Genomic DNA, 22,898 nt, shown 5'->3' with positions numbered 1-22,898 from the left:
CTTCGCGGGCTGGGTCTGAGCAGCAGAGCTGGCAAGGCAGTGCCAACCCTGGCACAGGGTGCGGGGCATCAGGAGGAAGCCGCGGCACCAGGCAAGGCTGGCAACCATGTGACCAGCCCCCTCCTGTTGGTGCTGGAGCCTGGAAGAGCCCTGATCTGGGAAAGGAACCCTGGGTGGTCTGCAGGCCAGTTCCCTGTCCCCCCTCCACCGCTGAGAAGTGAGGGCCGCGTCTTACCTCCCCATTCAGGAAACAGTACAGCACGGCCACCACGAAGCCCTGTGCAGGGAGAGAAACAGGCCTGAGCGTGCTGCATGCAGGGGGTTGCAGGAGGGGTGGGCCAGAGGATGACACCAGGAAGCAAAAGACCACCACAGCCTGCATGGGGACCATGTGTCCTGGGATCTGGGGTCAGCTGGGACATGCTCTGCTGCACCAAGATGGGCAGGTGCACCTGCAGCCAGGTAGCCGGTGGCCAAGTCCCCTCCCACTGCCACAACACCTGGCTTTGCTTTCACAGTCAAAAGCCTTTGCCTTCCCTAAGACCAGCTCTATCATACTTTCCACAAGAAGTTTTCTCTGGGTGCCCCAGAATGTTCTCTGAGTTCCACAACCAGCCTTCCAGGTCCTGAGGGCAGGACCCCTCCAGGACAGGACAGACCTGTGTGGTCCCTGTCCCCACCAGCTCCCCATGCAGCCCCTGTGGGTTGGTCCCTCGTGTACTCAGCATTGCAGAACCTCATGGGGACACACATGTGGCAGAGGCTGTGTATTCAACAGATGGACACCAAACAAGCGGCAGCATTTTCCTCAATGCTGCAAAGCAGTTCCTGGCCCTCCCTGGCTCCATCCTGTCCTGCGAAGGTGTCAGGGCCCCTGGGACATACCAGCAAGCCCAGAAACGGGAGCCCTGGGCTGTGACTCCCAGCCTGCAAATCGCCAAGGTTCTGTCTAAAAGATTCCTGCCTCGACAGGCTGGAAACTGGAAATCCAGTAAAATGGAGTTTGAATCAACATAGGGCAAGGGGAGATCCGGATCCAGCACACAGGATGAGTTCCTTAGCGCAAAGATCACACAGGCATCAACAGTGGGTGGAGGGTGAGACGCTCTGACCCAGCACACTGCCTTCAAGGACACTCTATGGCTCCCATCTGCTCCCAGCCCGTGAGTCACTCCCTTGGGTGCAGCCCCCTCCTCCCGTTCCTTCAGGGGCAGTTCTTCTGTTCTCTCGCATCCCCTCCCCAGCCACTTCCGCAGACACCTGTCCGGCTCATTCGGCTTTCCGTGGCCAGGTCTGTGCTAGGGGCTCTGTGTAAGACAGAACTGTAGCCCTCCCAGGGTGCACACTCTGGCAGGCTGAAGTCAGCAGGCAGACAGACATGCGGGACTGCCGAGACCACTCTGTCTTGTGCCCCAGCTGACAGGGAAGGGGGCAGGGCTGCTATTTCAGATCCTGCCAGCGGGGCTGGCTCAGGAGTCCAGACGCCCTGACAATCAGACACTAATTGGTGTGTCTTGCTACAGGGCAGCCGGGCCCTCACAGTGCACTTGGCTCTAGTACCCATTTCAGTGAAGGAAACACTGAGGCCCAGAATCAAGCTTAGAAGGGTTCCAGGAGCACAGCGGGTTGGAAGCCAGGGCCCTGGGCTCTCTGCATTCTGCCCTCTGCATGCCCGCCGCACCTACCTGGAAGGAGCCCAGGCCCAGCTCAAACACGAGTCTTTCCCTCTTGCTGACGTTCTCCGGGGAGAAGGCAAACACCGTGTAGTGGATTCCAAAGAGCGGGATGAGCAGCAGGGTGGACCGGGCCAGCCGCCTGTCCAGAGAGAGAGCAAGGCCTCTGTTCCAGGGACTGCCACGGAGGGCACTCAGCCCCCAGCCCCCACTCTCCAATGCAGCTGGGGTCCCTGTCACAGACCCCTGTGCATCTGTGCAAGGGGCCTGGGAGAGATGGTGGCCAACGAGACCCTTGGAACATTGTGGGGGGCACCCCCGGCCTGTAGAGTGCCCCATCAATGTCCTGTGGAACCACTAGCAGAGCCCATGGGATTTGCAGGCATCTCTGTGCAATGTGCAAATCGCGGAGGGGCTGTGAGGTCAGGGCTGAACACAAGACAGGAGAAGCAAACCCCGCCGTGTTCTGGAAGGAAGCTCCCTGCACCTGAGCTGTCCCCACGGCTTGCCTGAGTCCTGGGTTGGCCGGGGACGCTCCCCAGGAGCCATGGAGAGAGCCGATGTCAGGGACGGAGGAGGTACAACGAGGCGGGCACTTGGGAGGGACTGGGGGAGGGACTGACGGAGCACACACAATCACCAAGCGGTCAGGCGGAAGCTCAGTCATAGGAAGGGAAAGGTGTCCGCTCTGAGGAGGGACAAGCAAGGAGAACAGGCTCTGTGGGGGACTCCGCCTGCCTCTGGCACCCAGGCTGGGACCTGGGGGCTCTGCTCCAAGGTTTGGGGGTGCAGAAGCCCAGTGGAGCACATTCAAGAGCAGGTGCATCGTGGGTCCCATTGTACAGCGCAGGGCTTGTTTCCGGGGCTCTTGCAGACCCCATCCTGGCCCACCCCAGCCTATTTAGGGCAGTGAGCCTCCCCCAGAGCCCAGCCCTGACCTGCCGAGGCACCTGCCCCTCAGCCACACTAGGGCCAGCCTCACCCACGCCCGGGGCAGGCAGCAGGCTTGGGGGCATCTGTTTGACTTGGATGCGGTGACATCTTGTGCCCCAGCTCCTCCCCCGTCCAGCCCTTCTGGGGCAGAACCGTTCTGTGGGGAGTGTGGGGGCTCCAGACTTCTAGAAACATGGAATCCATGGCATGTGAGGGCCTCTGAGAGAGGAGAGGGCAGGAGGGAGAGGGAGAAGCAAGAGGAGGGACCGAGAGCTCCAGGTGGAGAGAGTGGCCATGCCTTCCAGTGGGGGCTCCCATCTGTCCCCTCCCTGCTCACAGGCAGCTGTTCTGTGTCCTGGGGTCTCTGGGCAGACCAACAGGATCCCCACGACCCCCTGCTCTGGGCCCATAGGGGCTCCTGACAGCCCATCCTTCTGCCCCCTCTCCTCCATCCGTCTCTGACTGTGGCTCCTGGAATGCCAGGCAACCCCTCGTTTATCTCCATTATCTCCAGGGCAAGCACAGCCTGGCACCACGCTGACATCCAGCAAATGCCTGTTCCATGAAGGGCTAAATGCACCGAAGACCAAACAGGGCTCGGGGCTTGCTTGTCTGTGGGGCCCCAGGGCCAGGCACCCAAAGTGCCAGGGGATGAAAGTCAGCAAAGCAGGGGACAGCAGCACGAAGGGCAGGCACGGGGCATCCTGGAGCCCTGCCGCGGCCCCGCCCACAGGGGCGCCTTTCAGAGGATGCTGTAACAGAAGTGCCCAGGCCACGGCCTCTGCCGCCACCTCGAGGCCTCCCCTCGCACAGATGGGATGCCCCCTGCGATTGGACGAGAACTTTGGAAACCAGGAACTGGTGCCCCAGGCTGGCGGGGCTCAGAGCATTAGTGACAGCGCCCCTGCGGGCACAGGCTACATGTGCCTGTGGTCATGGGGGTGAGAATAGTCCAAGGGCGACCCGGCCCAGCCCCGGCAGCCCTGGCATAGCCAGGACTTCCTGCACAGACCCTTCCAGCAGACAGGGCAGTGGGGGCCGGCCAGCAGCTGCGAGGGCCAGGGCACTAGGACTTGGAATGGGACCATGAGGGGTGAGCCTCATGCTGTGATCGGATGAACCTGGAGAGACCACCACCCAGGCCTCAGCCTGTGTCCTCTTCCCCAAGGAGTCCACCCCCAGGCAGAGAAGTCTTCAAAACCGAGAAGCGCTTCCAGTGGTCAGACACGCCCACTTTACTGAGCCCACTCCCTGTGGGACACCACGGTGAGGCCCAAAGGCCCTGTTAGAGACACCTTGGGGCGCAGTGCTTAGGGCTCCCTTGGGTTGAAATCGTCTCTGTGCCGATCCCATAGCAGTGAGGGAGTCCCCTCTGCTGTCTGTGCCTCAGTGTCCTCATCTGTAAAACGGGGCTGATACGAAGACGCACCTTACAGGACGCTGGGGAGGATGCGGGGAGTGACCCGACGGCAACTCACTCCGAGGACTGGCCTGCCCTATCCTGCCCTGGGCAGGGACACAGTCTGGGTGGACCCAAACTCTACAACTCCTAGAAACAACTGCAGGGGCTAAGAACGAAGCCCAGGGAAGTGTGGCTCTTCAGAGGCCACAGGGCAGCCAGGAGCTGCAGCACCTTGAGCTGCTCCCTCTCGGCACAAGCCAGCCCCGTCCCCAGCCCTGCCCTCCCGCCCCCGGGCCACAAGGTCACAAAGAACTCACAGGACACACACACGGCAGCATGCAGCAGCTGGGAAACAGAGCCGGGGCTGGGAGGCCCGGAGGGGCTGTCCACTGCCCTCCAGCCTGGCGGGAACGCAAGCTCAAGGCAGCAGCAAGAGCAGCATGCGTCCCCCACCCCTCCGGGACGCCCGGCCACAGCCACGGCCACGCACACTTACAGAGTAATGGTGGACAGCTCTGACATCTTGCAAGAGTGCTGCTCAGCCCGCTGTGGCTTGCAGTAGCATTTCTGCACGCAGCTGCTGGGTGTGACAAGATTAGCACTTCGGTCAGCTGGGGGGTGTCCAGGTGGGCCTCAGGGCAGCACGGTTCCCGGGGAGGGCGGAGGAACACGGGGGAGGGGGGAGGAAGAGGAGGAAGCTGAGGGCCAAGGGTTGGTCAGCTCTGCACAGAGAGGTGCATGCCCATGCGTGTACACACGTGTGTACAGACACCGCGGGCAACGAGAGCCGGGCAAGCTTGGGGGAAGAGTGTGTGCCCAGAAGGTGGGGCCTGGGTGAGGTCTCACCCAGGGAGCCCAGCATGGCTTTGTTGGGAGTGGGGGAGGCTCACGTGGGGGAGCTCGCTCACTTGCTGCCTTAGCACAGCCAGCCTGAGCCTGCAGTCAGCCGGTCCGGGCTTGGCTATGAGGACCAACCTGGCTGTCCACAGGTCTTTCCCCTGAACCCTCTCACTCTTCCTGTCTCTGAGCCCCAGAGGCCACAGTGTCAGCGCCTACGGTGGCGAGCGGGGAGCAGAGGCAGGCAGGATTGAATGGGTCCCTACTCGGTCTATATGTGACCACCATTGCTCTACTCCCATGCAGACACTTGAATTAAAATTAATTAAAATCGGCAAAGTAAAAATGTGCTTCTCAGTTCTCCTAGCCACACTTTAAGGCCCTAGCTAGCTAGCGGTTTTCCCACTGGGCAGCACAACACAGGGCCGGGACTTCTACTGGGCGCCATGCTCCAAGTTCCAGGGGCAGGATGGAGTGCTGAGAGCAGTGCCCTTTGGGATAGCTGCAGAAGGGAGAGCCCCTACGGCTCTGAGCCCAGGCTGCAAGCTGTCTGTATTCTACTGAACAAGGTCATACACCCGTGAAGAGGCCAAGAGGTCTCTCTGAGCCCCTCATGGTCTGCCGATCTTGGATGGGCACATGCCCCGGGCACGTCTCGTCCTTCCATGATGGGCACATCAGCGATGGACTCCGAGCCACGCCATCTTGTCGCTCCTGCACAAGCCCCTGCGCAGGTGCCCGGTGGTCCTGGCTGGCGACCATGGACCCGCTGCACAGGCAGATGGGCGCGCACAAGAGATGGAGGCTCTGTGTTCACGGGTCTGCTGCATGTGACTCTAGCTCTGCAGGCACCTCACCTGTGCGGACCTGTCCTTCTGCCTCAGCGGCTATGTACCTCACGTGCTTCAAGGTCAGGGCCCACCCTGGCTGGCAGCCTCCGTGTCCCGCCAGGATCGTGGCTGCCATTTAAAACGTGGCACCTTTCAATGCCCGTCACACTGTGCAGTGGGCATCAGAAGCCTCATTTGCTACACGAGGAACAGCTGTGGTGCTCAGCCCTGCAGCGTCAGCACCTCCTGGGAGCCGCCCTGCACTGCAGAGTCTCAGGCCCCTCCCCAGCTCTGCGGGCTCAGAATCTGCATCTAACAAGGGCCCCAGAGGGCCACACACGCATCAGAGCTGCAGCAGCACTGTCGGAGGCGCCCCGCCCTGCCCCTGAGAGGTGTCCCGGGTGAATGCCAAAGGTGTGTTTCATACCCGACAGAGGCTCACGCCAGGAAGTACATGCTCATCAATAATGGACAGAGCACCACTGGGGATCCAGGAATAGTCTCTATTCTGTTGTCCAGACTTATCATCTACATGACCCAGACAGAGAGCTCGGCCAGTCTCTTCTATGGCACGCGACCCTTCAACTTCAGCCTCTGCCAACGGCAGAGAGCGAGGTTCAAGAGCCCGAGACCCCCAAGCTTCAGCTGCTGCCTCCCTCGACCCTCACCCCGACGTGGAAAGCCTTGGCGGTTCTCCTCAGAGCCCCTCTCTGACTTGAGATATGTCCATAAAAATCACAGACACCTGGAGATTCGGGAATATTCTAGAGGCCATTCATCTAGTGGTATGCTAGCTGGGATGTGTGACGCTGATGGGGAGGGTGGGGAAGGCAGATCAGGAGCAGCAAAGTGGGGGGTGGGGGCTCCAGGCAGAGGGATCTAGAAGGAAAGGGGAAGACAGCCCTTGCTCTAAACCTGCAATGAGGCAATGCAAAAGGACTGGTAGAAGAAACAGAGTAAGATGGTGAGAAATGCCAGAGACAGGGGCGTGAGAAGGAGAGGGATACGGGGGTCTCTGAAAAGTAGGGCTGGAGGTGGAGAGGGAAGAGGAGTCTCCCCCCAGGAAGAGACACACCAAGGCCGGCTAAGGAGACCAAGGCTGGGCTGGATCCAAGAGGACAGGAGAGAAACCTAGCCTGGGGGGTGGGGGAGGCTGCCCGGAGAGCGGCACGGCCTGAATGAGAGGTCAGGAGACCCGGCCACAAGTGCGGGCCTCCACCCACAGCCACAGGCCAGAGAGCTGCGGCTTCCAGGCGCGGCTCTGCCACAGCTTCGCAGGGCATCCACTGGGAAGTCAAAGCCATCTCCAAATCATAGCAGTCGCATCTGCCACCCACGGTTTCTATGGCAGGCAAACTCCATGAACGCTGCAGCGGCCTCTACACGCAGTCTACACAGGCTGTGGCACAGGAAACCCTCGGCAGGACACAGCACAGAGACGCCAGCGGGGCACTCTTTGCACCCCCACCTGCTTCACCCCCTTACCCCAGTGGTCATGGAGCACAATACAGACCTGTAGTTCATAGAGCGAGGCCTGGGCTAAGAGGCTGTGCGCCCCCCGGACCTGCCCGGGCCCCAGGAAGCATTGGCCAGCACACTGGGCAGGTGTCGGGAGCTCCCCTGCCCACACGGCCTCTTCTCCCAGCACGCAGAGAAGCCAGCCCCCTGCTCCCTGCAGCCTGGACACCCGAGGGGGCACCTGAGCACAGGGCTCCTTGCTGGCTGATCCTAGGCAATAGCACTTCCTTCCTCCAGACCTCAGTTCCCCACCTGCAAAATGAGGTGAACAACCCATCACAGGAGCTGCGGGTGAGGGTGGGGTGCCCCCGGGCAGGGCCAGGTCTCTGCCAGGGGAAGACGAACCAGAGCCCCTGGCTGGCAGCCGGGACTGCCACCTTCCTGGCTGTCCTTCCTGCCCGGTCACAGCAGAGCTTGGCTCTAAGCTCTGTGATGGGGCCCAGGTAGAGATGTGGGGAGCCAAGAGATGTCCTATCCCAGCCCCAGACCAGGATGCAGCTGCCAATGCCCATCTTCCGGGCGCAGACCTCACGAATGACGCCAGTCCCCCTGGGGTGGGGCCGAGGCTCTCCCTGCACCGCTTCTGCCCTAGAAGCCTCCCCCGCCAACCCCGACCACCCCATTCCCCTTAGGGAACCGAGGCACAGTGCACAGCTCCAGTCCCCAGGCAACAAGCAGCTGGGATCTCAATGCAGACCCCAGCCTCAGCTGAGTCCTAACCCTTATCCCGACCAAAGCAACCCTGAGTCCATGCAGCCCTGACCCAGCCCCCAGCTCCACCTCTGGCCACTGCCCCAGTCCTGGCCCCCACCGGGCACAGCAGGTGAGAGCGCATGGAAAGTTCAGTGCCCCCAGCCCCTGCAGGGTCCCAGACCCCACAGGTCCTGCTGAGGCGGGGTCAGGAGTGCCCGGCTACGGAGGACGAACCCTTGTCATCTGAGCGGCTGGAACCAACCTACAGGAAAGGGAGTGAATGCTGGTCTGAGGGCACAGGCAGGGGGTCCTCTCGGGCTTTCTTGGGGACTCCCAGGCTTACATTTATTCTGGAAACAGAGGAAAAAACCGGAGAGCTGTTGTGGACAGAACTGAAGGGGCTCTTTAGCCCAACACCTAACGCTGGTGCCCCTGGGGCCCCAGGCACAGCCCTGGCATCTCCCGCTGCCCTCTCCACCCACAGGCAGCATCACCCCCTCCTCCCGGACACTGCCCAGCTCAGAGCCATGCCTTGTCCATGCCCTGCAGGCTGGGGCACTTTCACTGGAGATGGGAAGCCAGCAGGAAGCTCTTCTTCCAGGAACCCCACTGGGTCAAGCTTGGAGGGCAGGGCCTCCTGCCTCACTGCTCTGGGATAACTAGTCCCCTGCTGGTAGAACAGGGTTTGACACCCATGGCTGTCCTAGTCCACACACTCGCTACGGGTGTGAGCAGGAAGTGTGCGCATACAGAGCTGTCAGTGTGCTCAGTTCCCAGCAGCACTGGCACTGGGACTGCCATTCATTCACGTGCCAGCAGTGTCCCCTTGGCACTGAAGCACTCCAACGTGCTGCTGAATTTCAATGCATCAAGTAGGTCAGTCTGGCATCAGCCCTCCCATCTGGTTCCAAGACCCCCTCATCTAAGGTTTTAATCTTTTGGGGTTCAAGACTAGCAGAGCTCCAGCTTTCTAAAAAAAAAAAAAAAGCATCTGCTCACATGGCAAGAGGGATTTTCACATGTATGGAAGTAGACCGACCAGCTAGGTAAAGACCTGGCTCGATCTTCCAATGGCTAACCCGTGTGCTGATTACAAACGGCTCTCATCTGTGCATCCGTAAGACGTAAAAGGAGTCCACAGTCCCAGGCTATGGGCAACCTGAAATCCTGATGCACTTGCCTTCCCTGCCACCCCCTGGGGTCTTTGCTGCTGGGGCGGGACGTGTGAGCTGGCAGAGTGTCCTTATTCAGACTGAGCCTGAGCCTCTGCGTGTGGCCCTGTCCAGCAGAGCGAGGGGAAGCTGGGAGAATCCCCCAAAGAAGAGGATTGCTGGGGAGGGCATGCTTAGAAGGAGAAACTGCTCCTGCCTAGGAGGAGGCTCTGAGCCTGCTAGAGCTACAAGACAGGAGGCCAGCTCCAGCACCCGCCCACTTCCTATACAGGAAGTCATCGTGAGGGTCCAAGAAACCCAGTCAAGCAGGGTTCTAGGAGCATACACAAGGCCCCATTCCCAGCAGTAGGCAGGGAGGTGTGAGGGGCAGAGCTCTCCCTGACCTGAAGGCGGCACTGGGCTCTCAAGGCAAGGCTAGGAAGGGCCAGCTCCTGGGTCCCCACCGTGCTGGCCTCGGAGCCTGTATGACTGACATCGATGGGCAATTTCCCACTCTATACTAGACACACATCAGCAGAGCGTGGTGAAAACTTGCAAAAATATGAAAAAAAAATGCAAGAGAGACTACATGGAGAGCAAAAACAAAGTATCTCGTCCAATGTCGTGTCATCATTGCACAGGAAGAGAAAAGGTGGCTGAGCAAGCCAGGTGCTAGGTTAGTTCCCCAGGCTGACCAGCAGGCAGACCAAGAGCCAGCTCCAAGGGCCCCAGGGAAGGCTCTGGCATTTGGCTTCTGAGCAGTTCCCGCCCCTCCCCTCTCTGGGTCCAGGACCAGCCCTCTAGGGGCTCTCGGCTGTCCTGCTAGTTCCTTCAGCAGCCATCAAGGCAGGGAGTCCCCTGTTGAGGTCCACGATGCAGGTAGGGCCAAGCACACAATGACACCATGGAAACACCCCATCTCCTTTTCACCTGCTCTCTTCTAAGGACAGAGAGAGCAACACATGTGGCTTCTACCTGGGCAACAGGCAGACACCAGGGACCACGCCAACCACTGGGCACCCCTGACTCTGCTCCCTAGGATCAGCAGTGTTCCTGCCCCCACACCCTGGCTGACCCTGCTCCTATGAAAGGTGAGGCGGAAGGCGCTCTGATTTCAGAACTGGACAGGGCTGGGATAAGCCTTCAGGGCTGTGGCTGCAGAAACACTCCTGGGAAATCAATTAGCTGTGAAGTAGGAAAAGCCCGGCACTCAACACTAAGAGGCTGCCCTTGAACCCAGGAATCCCAAACAAATCACATGGTCCTCTGCTGGGACAGGAGGGAGCCGAGGCAGTGGGACCAGATGCATGGTGAGAGCCATCCCAAGGATGGGCAAAGGAGACAAGGATCCCCCACTTCAAACACTCCACCCAGGGAAAACATCCACCTGACTCTCAGGTGAGCCTGAGCAAGCTCTACATGCAGGGGGGGAGGTGAGCATCTCAGGCATCAAGGCACCCACTGGTGTTCCCAAGCTTCCCCCACAGCCAGGATTCCCAAGAGAAAAGCAGTTCTAAACAGCCAAGCTCTACCCACCCTAGGGCATCTGGGCTTATCCACCTTGACTGTCCCCACTCACACAGATAATGTCTGTCTCGTTCTCTCTCCCTCCTACTTTCTATGCAATGACCATGCAGATCAGGAGCTCCCAGGCCAGCTGAAGTCTGGGAGGGCGACTGGGTTTTAAAGGCACTTTAAGGGGCCAGCACTGTGGCATAGTAGGTTAAGTCTCCACTGGTAGTGCCGGTTTGAGTCCTGGCTGCTCCACTAACAATCCAGCTCTCTGCTGATTGCCTGGGAAAGCAGTGGAAGATGGCTCAAGAGTTGGGGCCCCTGAACCCACATCAGAGACATAAAAGAAGCTCCAGGCTCCTGGCTTGGGATCAGTGCAGCTCCAGCCATTACAGCCATTTGGGGAGTGAACCAGCGGATGTAAGATCTCTCTCTCTCTCTCTCTGCCTTTGCCTCTCTCTGTCTGAAACTCTACCTCGCAAATAAGTAAATAAAAGTGCTTTAATCAAAAAGTATTCTTACAAACACCCATACTAGGTGGCCCCATCAGCAAAGCCCAGGCCTTCTCCCACCTGTGACCTGCCTGGAGGGCCCACAGGGCTGGCGGGGCTGGCAGTGGCAGCCAATCAGTGGTACTCACAAGTAGATGCTGGACTCATTGCCACCCGTGTCTGGGGACTGAAGCTTCTGCACCAGGATGATGATGATGCCGATGAAAAGCACAAAGTTAACCTAAGGGCAAAGAAAAAGAGCATAGAGGCCACTCCGGGCAAGGACCTCCTACATCCCCTGGTGTCCCCCCAACACGCCCCTCTCCCCATCCAGACTTGTAAATTAAGATGGACAGTGAGTCTCCCACAGTTCTGTTGAAGGAAGAACAGGAAGGAAATGAACCCCATTGGGACCCTGGGAAGTGACAAAGGGTACCAGGAGTGAGCCAGCAAAGTCAGTACCTCCCGAAGAGAAAGTAGAAAGTAGGATGGAAGTGAGGGAGAAACTACAACCCAAGAGAGGGAGAGGAGAGGCTACGGCAGAGGTGAGAGCTATTCCCCAGAGGAACTCCAAGTTCACAGCCACCAAACACTGGGAACCAGAATGGGCAGCCGCACGCATCACGAGTTAGAGGATGGCCTGGGAACAGCCACGGCAACATTTGCCTCCAGGTAAAGATCGGAGGCAAACGCTTTCTAACCCAAGTGGGAAGCTGTGTGACAGTGAGAAAGAGGCGGAAGGGAGGCAGACGGACACGAGGCACAATGAGAAGGCTCCGGTGCCTGGCCAGAGCAGCCCTTAGAGAAGACCGAGATCCCAAACTACAACAGGAAGTGATGAATATTGGCATGGGCATTGTGGTGCTGCACGGAAGCTGCCGTTTGCAATGCCCACATTCTATACTAGGGTGTTGGTTTGAGTCTCAACTGCTCTGCTTCCTATCTAGCTCCCTGCTAATGCACCTGGGAAAGCAGCAGAAGATGGCCCACGTGCTCGAGGCCCTGCCACCCATGTGGGAGACTTGGATGGAGTTCCCAGCTCTTGGCTTTGGCCTGGCCCAGCTCTGGGTATCACAGACATTTGGGGAGTGAACCAGTGGTCAGAAGAAGCTCTCTCTCTCCCTCTCTCTCTCTCTCTCTTTCAAATAACTAAAAAAAAAAAAAACTAAAGCAGATCATAACCATACACTTTTCATCCTAGGAATGCAAAAATATCCAAAGATACGGCCGCATGTGCTCAAAGATATGCACAAATATCTTTCTTATAGCAATGTTTGCACTGGAGAAACACTGGACTACCATAAATGCTCATCACTAAGGAAATAAACACATTTGATAAAATTCAATACCCATTCTTGATGTGGAAAAACAGACCTGTTGTAACATGCCAGAAAGAGCACCTTCCCCGATTCAGTGCGGGCAACATTATTTCTACAGAAAAAGGAGCAAATGGTATAAATACTGCAAAGGAAGGGCACAAACTAACTTCACCTACTGATTATATAATTTTGTCCCTAGGAAGTCCATGGGGACCAGCTGAAAAAGGCCAAAGAACTAACAAGGGAGTTAAGAAGCACATCTAAGGGAAGAAAAAGCCACACCACACTCAACAGCTTCCTTGAACATCAATAGTAAACCTAGAAAACATAATGAAACAAGGATTCCTAGAACCCATAAAAGCCTAAACCAGAAAATACCGTAGGGTACACATAACAAGAACGAGGAAGGAAACCAAAAAACTTTATGAAAATGACCCTACGAGAAAGACGGAATAAACAGAGGCTCACGCCACAGCCTGAGAGGAAGACTCACCTTTTTTTTTTTTTTCCTAAGAAAATCAGTTCTCCTCCAACATAGTCTATCAACTCAATTCTACGTCTATACAAGTCTCAACCACATCATTTTTGCAACTTGACAAGAGCATTCAAAAATTCACCTGCGAGAGTACACGTGCAAGAAATTTTTTAAGAGCAAAAAAGAATCATGAAAGGGAAATTGCAACACCAGATTCAAAATACACTACAAGGTTACAGTAACCAGCACCAGAGGGCATGTGCCAGGGGAGCAGACACAGGTTAATAATACCCAATGGGGACCTGAAACCCAAAACAAGGATACTACACGCTTATGATAAAATAAAATCACAGTGTAATGGAAAAAGGATTCAATAAAAACCATCAGGAGAGTGAAATATCCATTCATTCAAAAAAATAACATTAGATAAAATTAAATATCATTTCATACCAGGCAAAAAATTAAACTTCAACTGGATTAGAGATATAATAGTCTAATCCACAAAAACCTTACCCAAAAAGTAATATTTTTATATTTTAGGTTGGGAAATGCCTTCATAAATAATAAGGCTAAGAATTAATTAAAAAATAAAACATGGTTATTTGGCTGTACAAACATAATACTGTCTTGGAAATTCACTCACAATATATATAGCAAATGAAATGATCCTACACTTCAAACAATAAGACAGAAAACTTGCTAGAAAAATGAGCAAAGGAAATAAACAGGAATACCCAGAATAAAAAGATATTGCCAGTGAATGTTTGGAAAAGTGCTCAGTCATGTAGCAATCTGGAGAAATGCACATGAAAACAATGAGCTACCATGATCCGCCACAAGACAGCGCAAAAACTTGAGTGACGATTTGCAAAGTGCAAGCAACAGCATGGGTGCTATGAGTCGGGGGTGAGGTGTCCTCCGGGAGCTCGTGTGTTAGGAGCTTGGTTCCCAGTGTGGCGACATGAAAGGCAGTGGGACCTTAGGGAGTAGGGCTCAGGGAGAGGTTATCGGGCCACGAGGGGCACTGCCTGGGAGGGGGTTCACATGGTTCTCCTGGGCCCCTGGCGAGTTCTAAGACTGGCCTCTGCCCACTTTCTGGCCCCCCACCTTCCCGCCACCTCTCCCTCTGCCATTGGCTCTCTCTCCCCATCATGATGTGACACAGCCAACAGGGCCCTCGCCGGAGCTACACAAACGTGGGCTCCTAGCTCTGGTACCTCCGGAACCTGAGCTAAAGACATCTCTTTTCTTTACAGACTACCCAGCTTTGGGGCATTTTGTTACAGAGAAGGAAACCTAACGAACACCCCGATGGGAAAGGGAGTCACCTCCCCGAGCAGGTGTACACCTGTGTCCGGGTTTTTGTGAGATGACTTGGGGTCTCAAATTTTAAATGTACAACCTTGCTTGGCCCAGCAATCTCCCTTCTAGGGATTTTAGAAATAGTAAGAAATATTCGCATGTGCTCAAAATGCACAAAACTATTCTCAGTGGCGTCTTCCATAATGAAGAAAAAGAGAGTCATACAAAGGGTCAACCCCAGGGCACAGCTCAACAATCTGTGCCGAATACAGTGCAGCCATGACGACGAGGGGGTGGGCTGTGCGGCGACCCTCTCAGTCCCGCCCCCTGCTCCCCCTTCTCTCTGTCCCGAGGATGCTCACCATTATAGAGGCAACCACAGGGCCTTTGATCACCCACCACAGGGCTGTGCTGTCGTTCATATCCCAGCAGCTGAAAGAGCACAGGCAGAGACAAGCGATGAGGTCAGGGCTCAGCTGGGACACCTGCAGTCCCAGAGGCCCTGGAGCAGGGGCCAGCTGAAAGGAGCACTCCGGTGGGCTGCAGAATGACCGTCCCCTCCCAAAGACACAGACATCGTGCAGGGGTCTCTGAGACCACTGGGGTCTGAAACTTTCAAACACCTTCATTGGTCCAGCAGTCTCACTCCTGGGGATTTAAAGAATTCTGCACATGCTCAAAACAGCACAGACTACCCTTCTTACCATCATGAAGTTCTCAAAATGCTGCTCACCCAAGCCTTGATCCATCCCTGTGCCCCGCGGCCAAGGCAGCAGCTACACTCTGAGAGCCAGCATTGCCCAGGGCTCCAGGGAGGGGCACTGTTGCCCCCTGCGACCTGGGTCTTGGAATCCCCACCCTCGTCATTCTTCCTCTCTTCCCAAAAGGGGCGAGCCCATGCTCAACGCTGGCCCCATAGTAGAGGAGATGCGAAGCTCTCTGAGTCTCTCTTGCTGGGTTTCCGGCCGAGCCGCACAGGGGCAGGCCCACGGCCAGGCTTCCCCAGGCCTGGCATTGGATGGTTTGTTGAGGGTAGGTTTTGTGCAGTCAGAGCCACCACTGGGCGCCCACCTGGACTCAGGGCCTGGCTCCCAGGGGCACACTCACCCTGTGTCGTCGAAGTAGAGCCTCAGCGTGGCCCACACCGCCACACACACTGTTGGGGTGCCTGGGAGAGCAAGAGGCAGAGGCCCTGAGAACAAGAAAGCCAGCAGGCCCCACGCCCACCCCAACCCAGGCCTTCGCCGCCCCTCACACGGGGAGCTGCCGAAGACTCTCATTGTCCCTCACATCCAGGCCTCCTGGGGTCTGTGCCCCCTCGCCCTCTGATAGTGGCTTCCCAGCACAGGAAGCTCCAGGAAACCCCAGAGACCAGCAGACTGCCACCCACCCAGGGCAGGGCAGCACCCACGTCCCCACAGGCACGACCAAGGCCCTGGCCAGCCAGCCGCACGGGGCTGCAGCCCACAACCTACCCCAGCCGATCATGGTGTACCAGTAGAAGTATCTCCTCTCCGGAAAGAAGGTCTCCACCAGCAGCGTGAAGAGGTACAGGCCCTCGATGAACAGCCAGAAGTAGTTGGACACAACGCAGTAGTGGAAGAAAACCATGACAGCCTTGCATTCTACCTGCAGGGAGAGCCGCCAGGGCCAGGGCGCTAAGCCCCACACTGCTGCCTCCAGGCCGAACCCCGAAAACCCAGTCCCGCCACTCCCGGGGGACTCCTGAGGGCCCTGCAGCTCTGGCATGCTGGACACCAACCAAGCATCCCAAAGCTCTGCACAGGCCCTAGCTGGAGACACCAACAACCGCAGCATCCCCGATGCCCAGTAGCTGCTGTGCGGGAGGCAAAGCCGCACATGCAGAAGGATGGTGGGCAGCTATGGCGCCCTCTCACTCCCTCCGTCTTCCCCAGGTCCACAGCAGAGGTGGGCAGGGAGAGCAGCCAGAGGCACCTGCAAGGGGCTCCCTGGCAGGGCAGACTTGGAGCCTCCCAGGTTGCTGCACACACATCGGGGTCCAGAGGTCTCTTCTCATAGAGACCCCCGAAGCATGCCCTCCGGGTCAGGCCCGGGGAAGCCCCCGGAAGCCCCGCCTCTCTGAATAGCACCTGCCTCAAAGGTATGAGGTGTCAAAGGAGGAGGCATGGAAGACGCTTGGCCAGGCAGCGCCTGGCCTCGCACAGCCTGGCTACACGCCTGGCAAGCCCTCCTGAGTCTCGGTTTCCTCCTCAGTCAACTGGCACTTGGCAGTTCCCACCAGACATTCCTCAACTGCTCTGCCAAGTACAACGCCCGGCCAGGGGGCAGGAACCGTCTGGTTGGCGGGGACCTGGACGTGGCTCCCTGGTAACTTCAGGGAGACTTCCAGATTTCCACATTAACGAGGGACAGAGCCTTCGCCAGCCGGCAGGGGCGTGCTGGACAAGTGGGATGGCGAGGGGGAGGGAGGGCACAGGGCCTCCCTGGCAGGTGCCCCAGCCCCCGGCTCACTCACGGTGGAGACGAAGCAGTGGTTGCTATCCTGCTCGGCGTACAGGATCCAGTCTTTGATGAAGACCGAGATGGCCCTCAGCATGAAGGACACGAACAGGTTCATGTGGATGAAGTTCCGTGTGCAGTGCAGCTTCCTGCAGGCGTGCGCCCGAGCGGGAGGAGGCCTTGAGCCCAGCGCCGGCAGCACCCAGGCACTGCACATCCTCTTCTCCGGGCTCTGCTCTGAGACCCGCTCAGGGCTTTGTCTCAGCAGGGCCCCCACCCAGGCACCTCCACCTGCCCACTTCTGGAGATCCTCCCAACTGCCAGGACCCTATAATGCGGAGCTGCTAATGGGCGTGGTCAGACTGCTCCCTCCTGCGGCCATCCCTGGCTGGGCCAGGAAGACAGGAGCCCAGGTTCTGCCCGCTGTGTGGCCTGAACAAGTCAGCTGCCCTCTCTGGGGTGAGGGTCCCCTTTGCTACTCTCAGGGTGGGAGAAATGCCTGGAAGGTTCTTCCAGGGCTGACACCCAGGGGAAGGTGGGGCAGGAGGGCATGGGCTCTCAGCTGGGAGGGCACCCTTGCTTGCTCCAGTGCTGCTGGGAGGTCTCACCGGAAGCGACACAGGATGACCATGGCGGTGGTGAGGGTGACGAGGGAGGTGCTGTAGCCGACCGTGTAGAGGGCCTTCACCGACAGGTAGTAATAGTCCTGCAGCAGGACGCAGGAGGGGCGGGGCTCAGCCCTCCTCCCACCTGCAGCCCTTCTCCCAGCTCACACCTGCAGCCCCGCTTCCTTCCGGGCCCGGCTCCTCCTCCCTCTCTGCCCTTGCTGAGCTCACCCCCAGCACCCTGCACTGCCCCTGCAGCCGCTCAGTGAAGGCCTGTGGAAGGCAAGAGCCTGGCCAGTGATAGCCAACAGCTGCTTCAGCCCTTGGCCTGGGTTCTGGCAAAGCCAGCATTCCTGGCAGAGTCGCTGGGGTGGCCGTGAGGGCGCTTAGGCTGCAGCCACGGTCTTGACCCCCACACATCTGCCTTGGTACGCTCACAAGTACAGCACAGAGCCCTGGGTCTCCCCAGCCCCTCCCCTGTCACCTGTGGGCACAGGATGCAGACACTCACCTGGTCCCCAGGCTCAGACTCATACTCATCGAACCCGCAGGCGTCAAAGTAGTGAGGGAAGGGCTCGGACCAGCCATCCTCCGTGCAGTTCCGGCTCACCAACCCCATGTCTGCAGGGAACAGAGAATGCCATGAGCATGGCAATGACCTGGAAGGACCCTGGAATTCACCTGCACAAGTGACTTCTTACAGAGGAATTCCTGGAGACTCACATGCCCGGCTGGGAAGCACGGGCACTGGAGGTGCAAGAAATCAGTCACTGTGGGGCCAGCGTTGTCGCGTGGCAGGTAAATCCGCCACCCGCAACACCAGCAGCCCACATGGGCGCCAGCTGCTCCACTCCTGATCCAGCTCCCTGCTTGGGGCCTGGCAAAGCAACAGAGGATGGCCCAAGTGCTTGGGCCCCTGCACCCACATGGGAGACCCAGAAGAAGCTCTTCTGCAGACTCCTGGCTTCAGCCTGGCCCAGCGCTGGCCACTGAGGCCAGCAGATGGAAGATCTCTCTCCCTCTCTCTTTGTAGCTCTGACTTTTGAATAAATAAATAAATCTTTATTTAAAAAAAAAATCAGTGACTGCTGACGCCACCCAACTCAGCCGTTATGGAGTATGCTGGGGAGAGGGGCAAGGGACAAATGGCACTCTTACCCAAGCATGAAGGGGCTGCACCTGCCGAGGTGAATATGGCTGCATGCCCTGCCCCCCACTCTGGGAAAGACCTGCACCCTGGCCAATGCTTCTCAGTGCCAAGGTGCAGAAGCATCACCCGGGAGCTCGATCACAAATGCAGATTCTAGACCTGGCCCCAGGGGTTTCCTCCAGCCCTGCAAAGTGGGCACCGGAATCTCGTGAGGGGACAGTGAGGGGCAGGCCCTAGGCAGTCTTGGACCACGGCTATGGGCAATGCTTCCCTCGGAGCAGCCGCGACCTCCCGCACCAGCCGGAGCTTAGTTAGCAAGGGCCTCACCTCTGCTGACCCAGTGCTGGAGCCTAAGATCACATGTAGGCTTAAAAAAAGCACAGGGAACAAGGGTTGTCTTTCATAGGCTAAGGTCAGGTCAATTTCCTGTCACTAATTTCCTTCAGTTTCTTTTGATACAAGTTTAAGGGCATTTTGTGGGACATCAAGGAGGTGGGGCCAGTCGTGGCCACTGCAGGCATCACTTGCTGGCTACAGGGTAGAATCCAAGCCAGTTCCCGCCCTGCTTGGGACTGTTCTAGGCTTTAGTGATTGCTCACTTCCTTCTCCCTTTACCCACTGGTCTATAAGGGGGTTGGGGGTGCTAATGTCTGGGAAGGGGGGAGAGCAAGCAGCCCCCTTTCCTCCAGGCAGCCCCTGAGTGTGACCCCGAATGGGCTCCCTGGGCGTTCACCTGGTGTATTGGGACCTAAGAGGATGGGTCTTGCCTCCACCAGATTCTGTGACCCGGGAATGGTGTAAAACAAGGGGCATCAGCAGAGGAGGGGCTCCAGCACCCACACTGCTGGACAGAGCCCTCCCCTCTGGGCCTCAGCCATCCCTGGGCAGCTCGCAAAGGAGGCCAGGTGAGCACTGGGTCGCAGGAGATGCCCGACAAGAGGCCACTCTGCTTCCCCAGCCTGCGTCCTTGCTGGTTGAGTGGAGAGACCAAAGGCCAGTTCTCTTTAGCCACAGGAGTCAGGAACATGCCAGGAAGACTGGGGAAGCAGCAGGGACAAGGGATCCCCTGCTGGAGAGGAGATTTCCAGCCAAGTGCGAAAACAGCGTCCATTCCTCCTGCGATCCCGAATCCCACGGCACAGGAAGGAGGGAGTTTGGCAGGCCCGGGCAGAGCATCGGAGCTCACTTCTGTCCCACGGTTCCCTGCCAAATGGCCCAGTCTTCCAGCCAGTCCGTCTCGAGCTGCCACTGGCAACGTCCCTCCAAGTGCCTCCCAACATTTCCTGCAGAAACCCCGGCCAAGCCCCCCCCACCGCCACCCACCCAGGGTGCAGGAAGAGGACAGGCAGGCTGCTCTGGAAAATGATTTTGTAAAAAAACGTGACCAAGAGGAAAAAGCCATTTCCTTTCTTTTATTTTTCTTTTTTCTCGCTCTCTTTTGACAACACAGTGTAGGCTCAGAACACTATAGGCCTTTTTGTTCCAGAGCTGCTTGGTGAATATTATTCAGACAGAACTCTCTAGAACAGCAGGCTGTGGGCTGTCGAAACCCTGCAGCGACTGTACCCACTTGGTGAGGCTGTTTTGCCCCCAGCAGCTTCATAGGAGCATGGAATTTTAGGGTGATCATCCCCAAAGTGGGTGCCGGCTGGGAGACCGGGCAGCTAGGTTCCTTCTCGGGCCCCAGCCCAGCCCACTAAATCAGAGCCTCTGGGGATGAGGCCCAGGAATCTGCATTCTGACAAGCTCATAAGGCAACAGCAAAACACAAGCACAGTGTGAGAACCTCTGCCCTACGCGTCGGGGTTCAAAACCATCAGGGAGCGACTGATCCAGTTCTTTTCCCTGGGGTCCCAAAGGGCTCCCCTGAATTCGCATGAAAGCATTTCAAGACGTTTCTGCAAAATGTAATTAAAGGATGTTTATTTTGGTACGAAAAAAGTTTTGAGATCCGTGCTTCTGTAGGGTCTTCAAAAAGTTCATGGGAAAATGCGTGTTACGACAAAACCACGCCTGGATGTCAATATTTTTGGCACCAAAATAAACTTATCTTTTCATCCCAACTTGCCATGACTGTTCTGAGCTGCACCCAAACACAGGATGTGCTGGGCACGGAAGTGCAGTCTTCCACGGAGACCACCTGGGACTCTAGCAGAAAGAAAAGGGACTGACCTAAGTAAGAAAGCAGAGTCACAGAGGGAGAGAGGCATGGCCAGGCCTGGGACCCCAAACTCACAGTCAGTAGACGCCCACCCTCCCCGCCAGCCTGGCCCCTTACCCGCAAGATCCAAGGAGGTGCTCTTGGCAAAATCAAACTTTCCTGTAAAACACGAGGTGGGCATGCGTCAGGGCGTGGCTGCTCAGGGCGCATGCTCCAAGGCCAAGGCTGACCCAGGCACACAGTGTTGCACACACACCAGCCCCAGCCTCCCCGACACCAGCCAGCACCATGCTCGCCGGGTCTGCACTTCTGCGGTGCCCAGCAGGCAAAGGGGCACCCTCACGGGGAAGGCAGGCCTCGGGGGTGGAGAGGAATGGGAGAGAATGAGAAAGGAAGACAGGGCCTTTTCAGGAGGCGGGCCAAGAACAGCAACAGGGGTCCAGGCCTGGAGGTTTCTTCCTAGGGGCTCAATCCTCCGACCAGGCCTCCGGACCTGCTACACCTTCAGCCTTGGATGCTTCTCCGCCCCTCGCTTTGCTCTCATTGCCTCACTCTTCTGACGCCCAATCCCTGCCTTCAAGGAAGCCCATTAACCCCCCACACACACACTTCTCAACATCCTGTTTCTAAGGCCCAGCTGACGCAGCACCTCCTCCAGGAAGCCTCCCCTGACCTCTTAGCTATTCTGCCTACAAGGTGCATCATTTGGTCTCTCATATCCTCTTGTTTGATGCCCCTTCCGGCTTCTCAGCCACTGGGGACGCCACTCTGGATGTCACTCAAGCGTTCAGGAGTCTGTGTGCACACATGTGTGGCTTGGCTTCTAAGCCCTGTGCTCCTGAACACGCGTGTGAGCGCCCTAAGCTGATATTGTCCACCTTCCCATGCCCCTCACTGCAGAGTGACCAAGTCAGGGGGTGGCAGGGGAAACCGACCCCAGTGAGCGCTCATTCCACCTCCACTGGACCCCAGCAGCCCGAACCTGGACCCTCCCTAGGCAGGGCCCCTGCTGGATGGACAGACAGACATGTGGACAGTGGTCTGTCCTCAACAAGGTGCCTCTTACCAATGGCATCTGTCTCCCAGGCTGAAAGAGAAAGAGAAAGAGCAGAGGTAAGCAGGTGGGCTGGCGTCAGGGTCGCCGTCACGCATGCCCCTAACACTGGAGAGAAGCCTGCTAGGGACTACCAGCTGGGGGTGGGACCGGCCCCGGACACCTCCATGTCACCTCCACCTCCAGAAATGTACAGAGGCAACTGAGAGGAGGAGGGAGGGGTTGGAGCCATGCACCCCCACATCCCCTGCTCCATTCTGCCCAGCTAAGTGGGCTGGGATCTTCCATCCTCTGCCTTCTCAGTGTTGAAAGCAAGTCTCACCCCGAGGTGGAGAGAGCAGCAAGGGAGTGGAGGTGCCAATGGCCCTGTTCTAATGAGCCATTAGGAAGCAGGTGTAAAAGACAGGCTCCCAGGGCCCCTGCCAGAGGGAGGAGGCTTTTTGCACTTTGGATTTGTTCTGCCTTTTGTGGCTGTGGCTGATGAGAAGCCGTCTTGGGGTGGGAACTGACCCACAGTAGACACCAGGGAGAAAACGGGTGATGAAGGCAACCCAGGATGGGGGAAGCCAGCACGCTGGTCTCTGCAGGCATGAACTGCAAATCAGCTCACTGCTGCCGCCTCTCACACCCGGCCACCAGTCTCCCCTTTCAAATTCACGCTGGGCTCTGGGGCCGGCCCCGGGAGGAGGTCTGGAGGTGGGAGGTACAGCTGGTGTCCCAAAGGGATGTGGGGCTTGGCAGATGAACTCTGCCTTCTCTGGTCTTGGGATGGAGCACAGATGGGTGCTGGGGCCCCCAAGGTGCACCACTGTCTCTCTCTGCTGCCCCCTGCAAGCCCCTCCCCACCCCCAGGGCAGAGGTAAGGGGGCTTCGGGCAGCTCGGACAGGACACAGGACTCCATTGCTGGAAGCACATGTGCCTGAGCCTTAGGCCAGGGGAGAGGAAGCAGAGACCAGGCCACAAGGGCCTTGTGCACAGACACACAGCACCCAGGCCCTGGTGCCCTCAGGAGGCCCCGCCCTCCAGCCTCTGCTCCAAGGTGCACCTAGGGCCCAAGATGACCATAAGTACTTCCCAGTACACCCCTACTTGAGGCCAGCCCCACCAGCCATCCCTGCCCAGCTCCAAGCCCTCAGCGAGCTGCTCTGCCTCTCTCAACACCCATGCAGTCTGGACCGGCCAGACCCCAGCCAGACCTCAGCCGGCCAGGAAGAGCCCACCCAATCCACATGCAAAGACGCCATCTGCAGCCCAGCTTCCCCCAGAGCCCTTATCCCTGGTGATCTCTGGGCAGGTGACTGCCTCCTCTC

General features: G+C 57.7%; 1 protein-coding gene across 7 annotated transcripts in view; it reads right to left on the bottom strand.

Moving 5' to 3' along the window:
* ADCYAP1R1 (ADCYAP receptor type I) overlaps nucleotides 1-22,898 on the bottom strand; it is a 42,401-nt gene that overhangs the window by 5,670 nt on the left and 13,833 nt on the right. The window contains exons 4-16 of one of the 7 annotated variants that reach the window (XM_062178872.1): nucleotides 21,600-21,620; nucleotides 20,651-20,692; nucleotides 17,734-17,843; nucleotides 17,226-17,323; nucleotides 16,634-16,766; nucleotides 15,612-15,765; nucleotides 15,244-15,304; nucleotides 14,499-14,568; nucleotides 11,190-11,281; nucleotides 8,153-8,236; nucleotides 4,505-4,588; nucleotides 1,686-1,815; nucleotides 236-277 (exon numbers count right to left, since the gene is read on the bottom strand). In XM_062178872.1, coding sequence (XP_062034856.1) covers nucleotides 236-277; nucleotides 1,686-1,815; nucleotides 4,505-4,588; nucleotides 8,153-8,236; nucleotides 11,190-11,281; nucleotides 14,499-14,568; nucleotides 15,244-15,304; nucleotides 15,612-15,765; nucleotides 16,634-16,766; nucleotides 17,226-17,323; nucleotides 17,734-17,843; nucleotides 20,651-20,692; nucleotides 21,600-21,620 — 1,121 coding nt within the window. The remainder of the gene's footprint in view (nucleotides 1-235; nucleotides 278-1,685; nucleotides 1,816-4,504; nucleotides 4,589-8,152; nucleotides 8,237-11,189; nucleotides 11,282-14,498; nucleotides 14,569-15,243; nucleotides 15,305-15,611; nucleotides 15,766-16,633; nucleotides 16,767-17,225; nucleotides 17,324-17,733; nucleotides 17,844-20,650; nucleotides 20,693-21,599; nucleotides 21,621-22,898) is intronic. The other 6 variants (XM_062178867.1, XM_062178866.1, XM_062178871.1 and 3 more) reach the window with 6 other exon arrangements.

This window comes from Lepus europaeus, chromosome 20, assembly GCF_033115175.1.
Source record: "Lepus europaeus isolate LE1 chromosome 20, mLepTim1.pri, whole genome shotgun sequence".
NCBI classification, from domain to species: domain Eukaryota; kingdom Metazoa; phylum Chordata; class Mammalia; order Lagomorpha; family Leporidae; genus Lepus; species Lepus europaeus.
The sequence above is the reverse complement of the archived record's forward strand: the minus strand, read 5'-3'. Positions and strand labels throughout refer to the sequence as shown.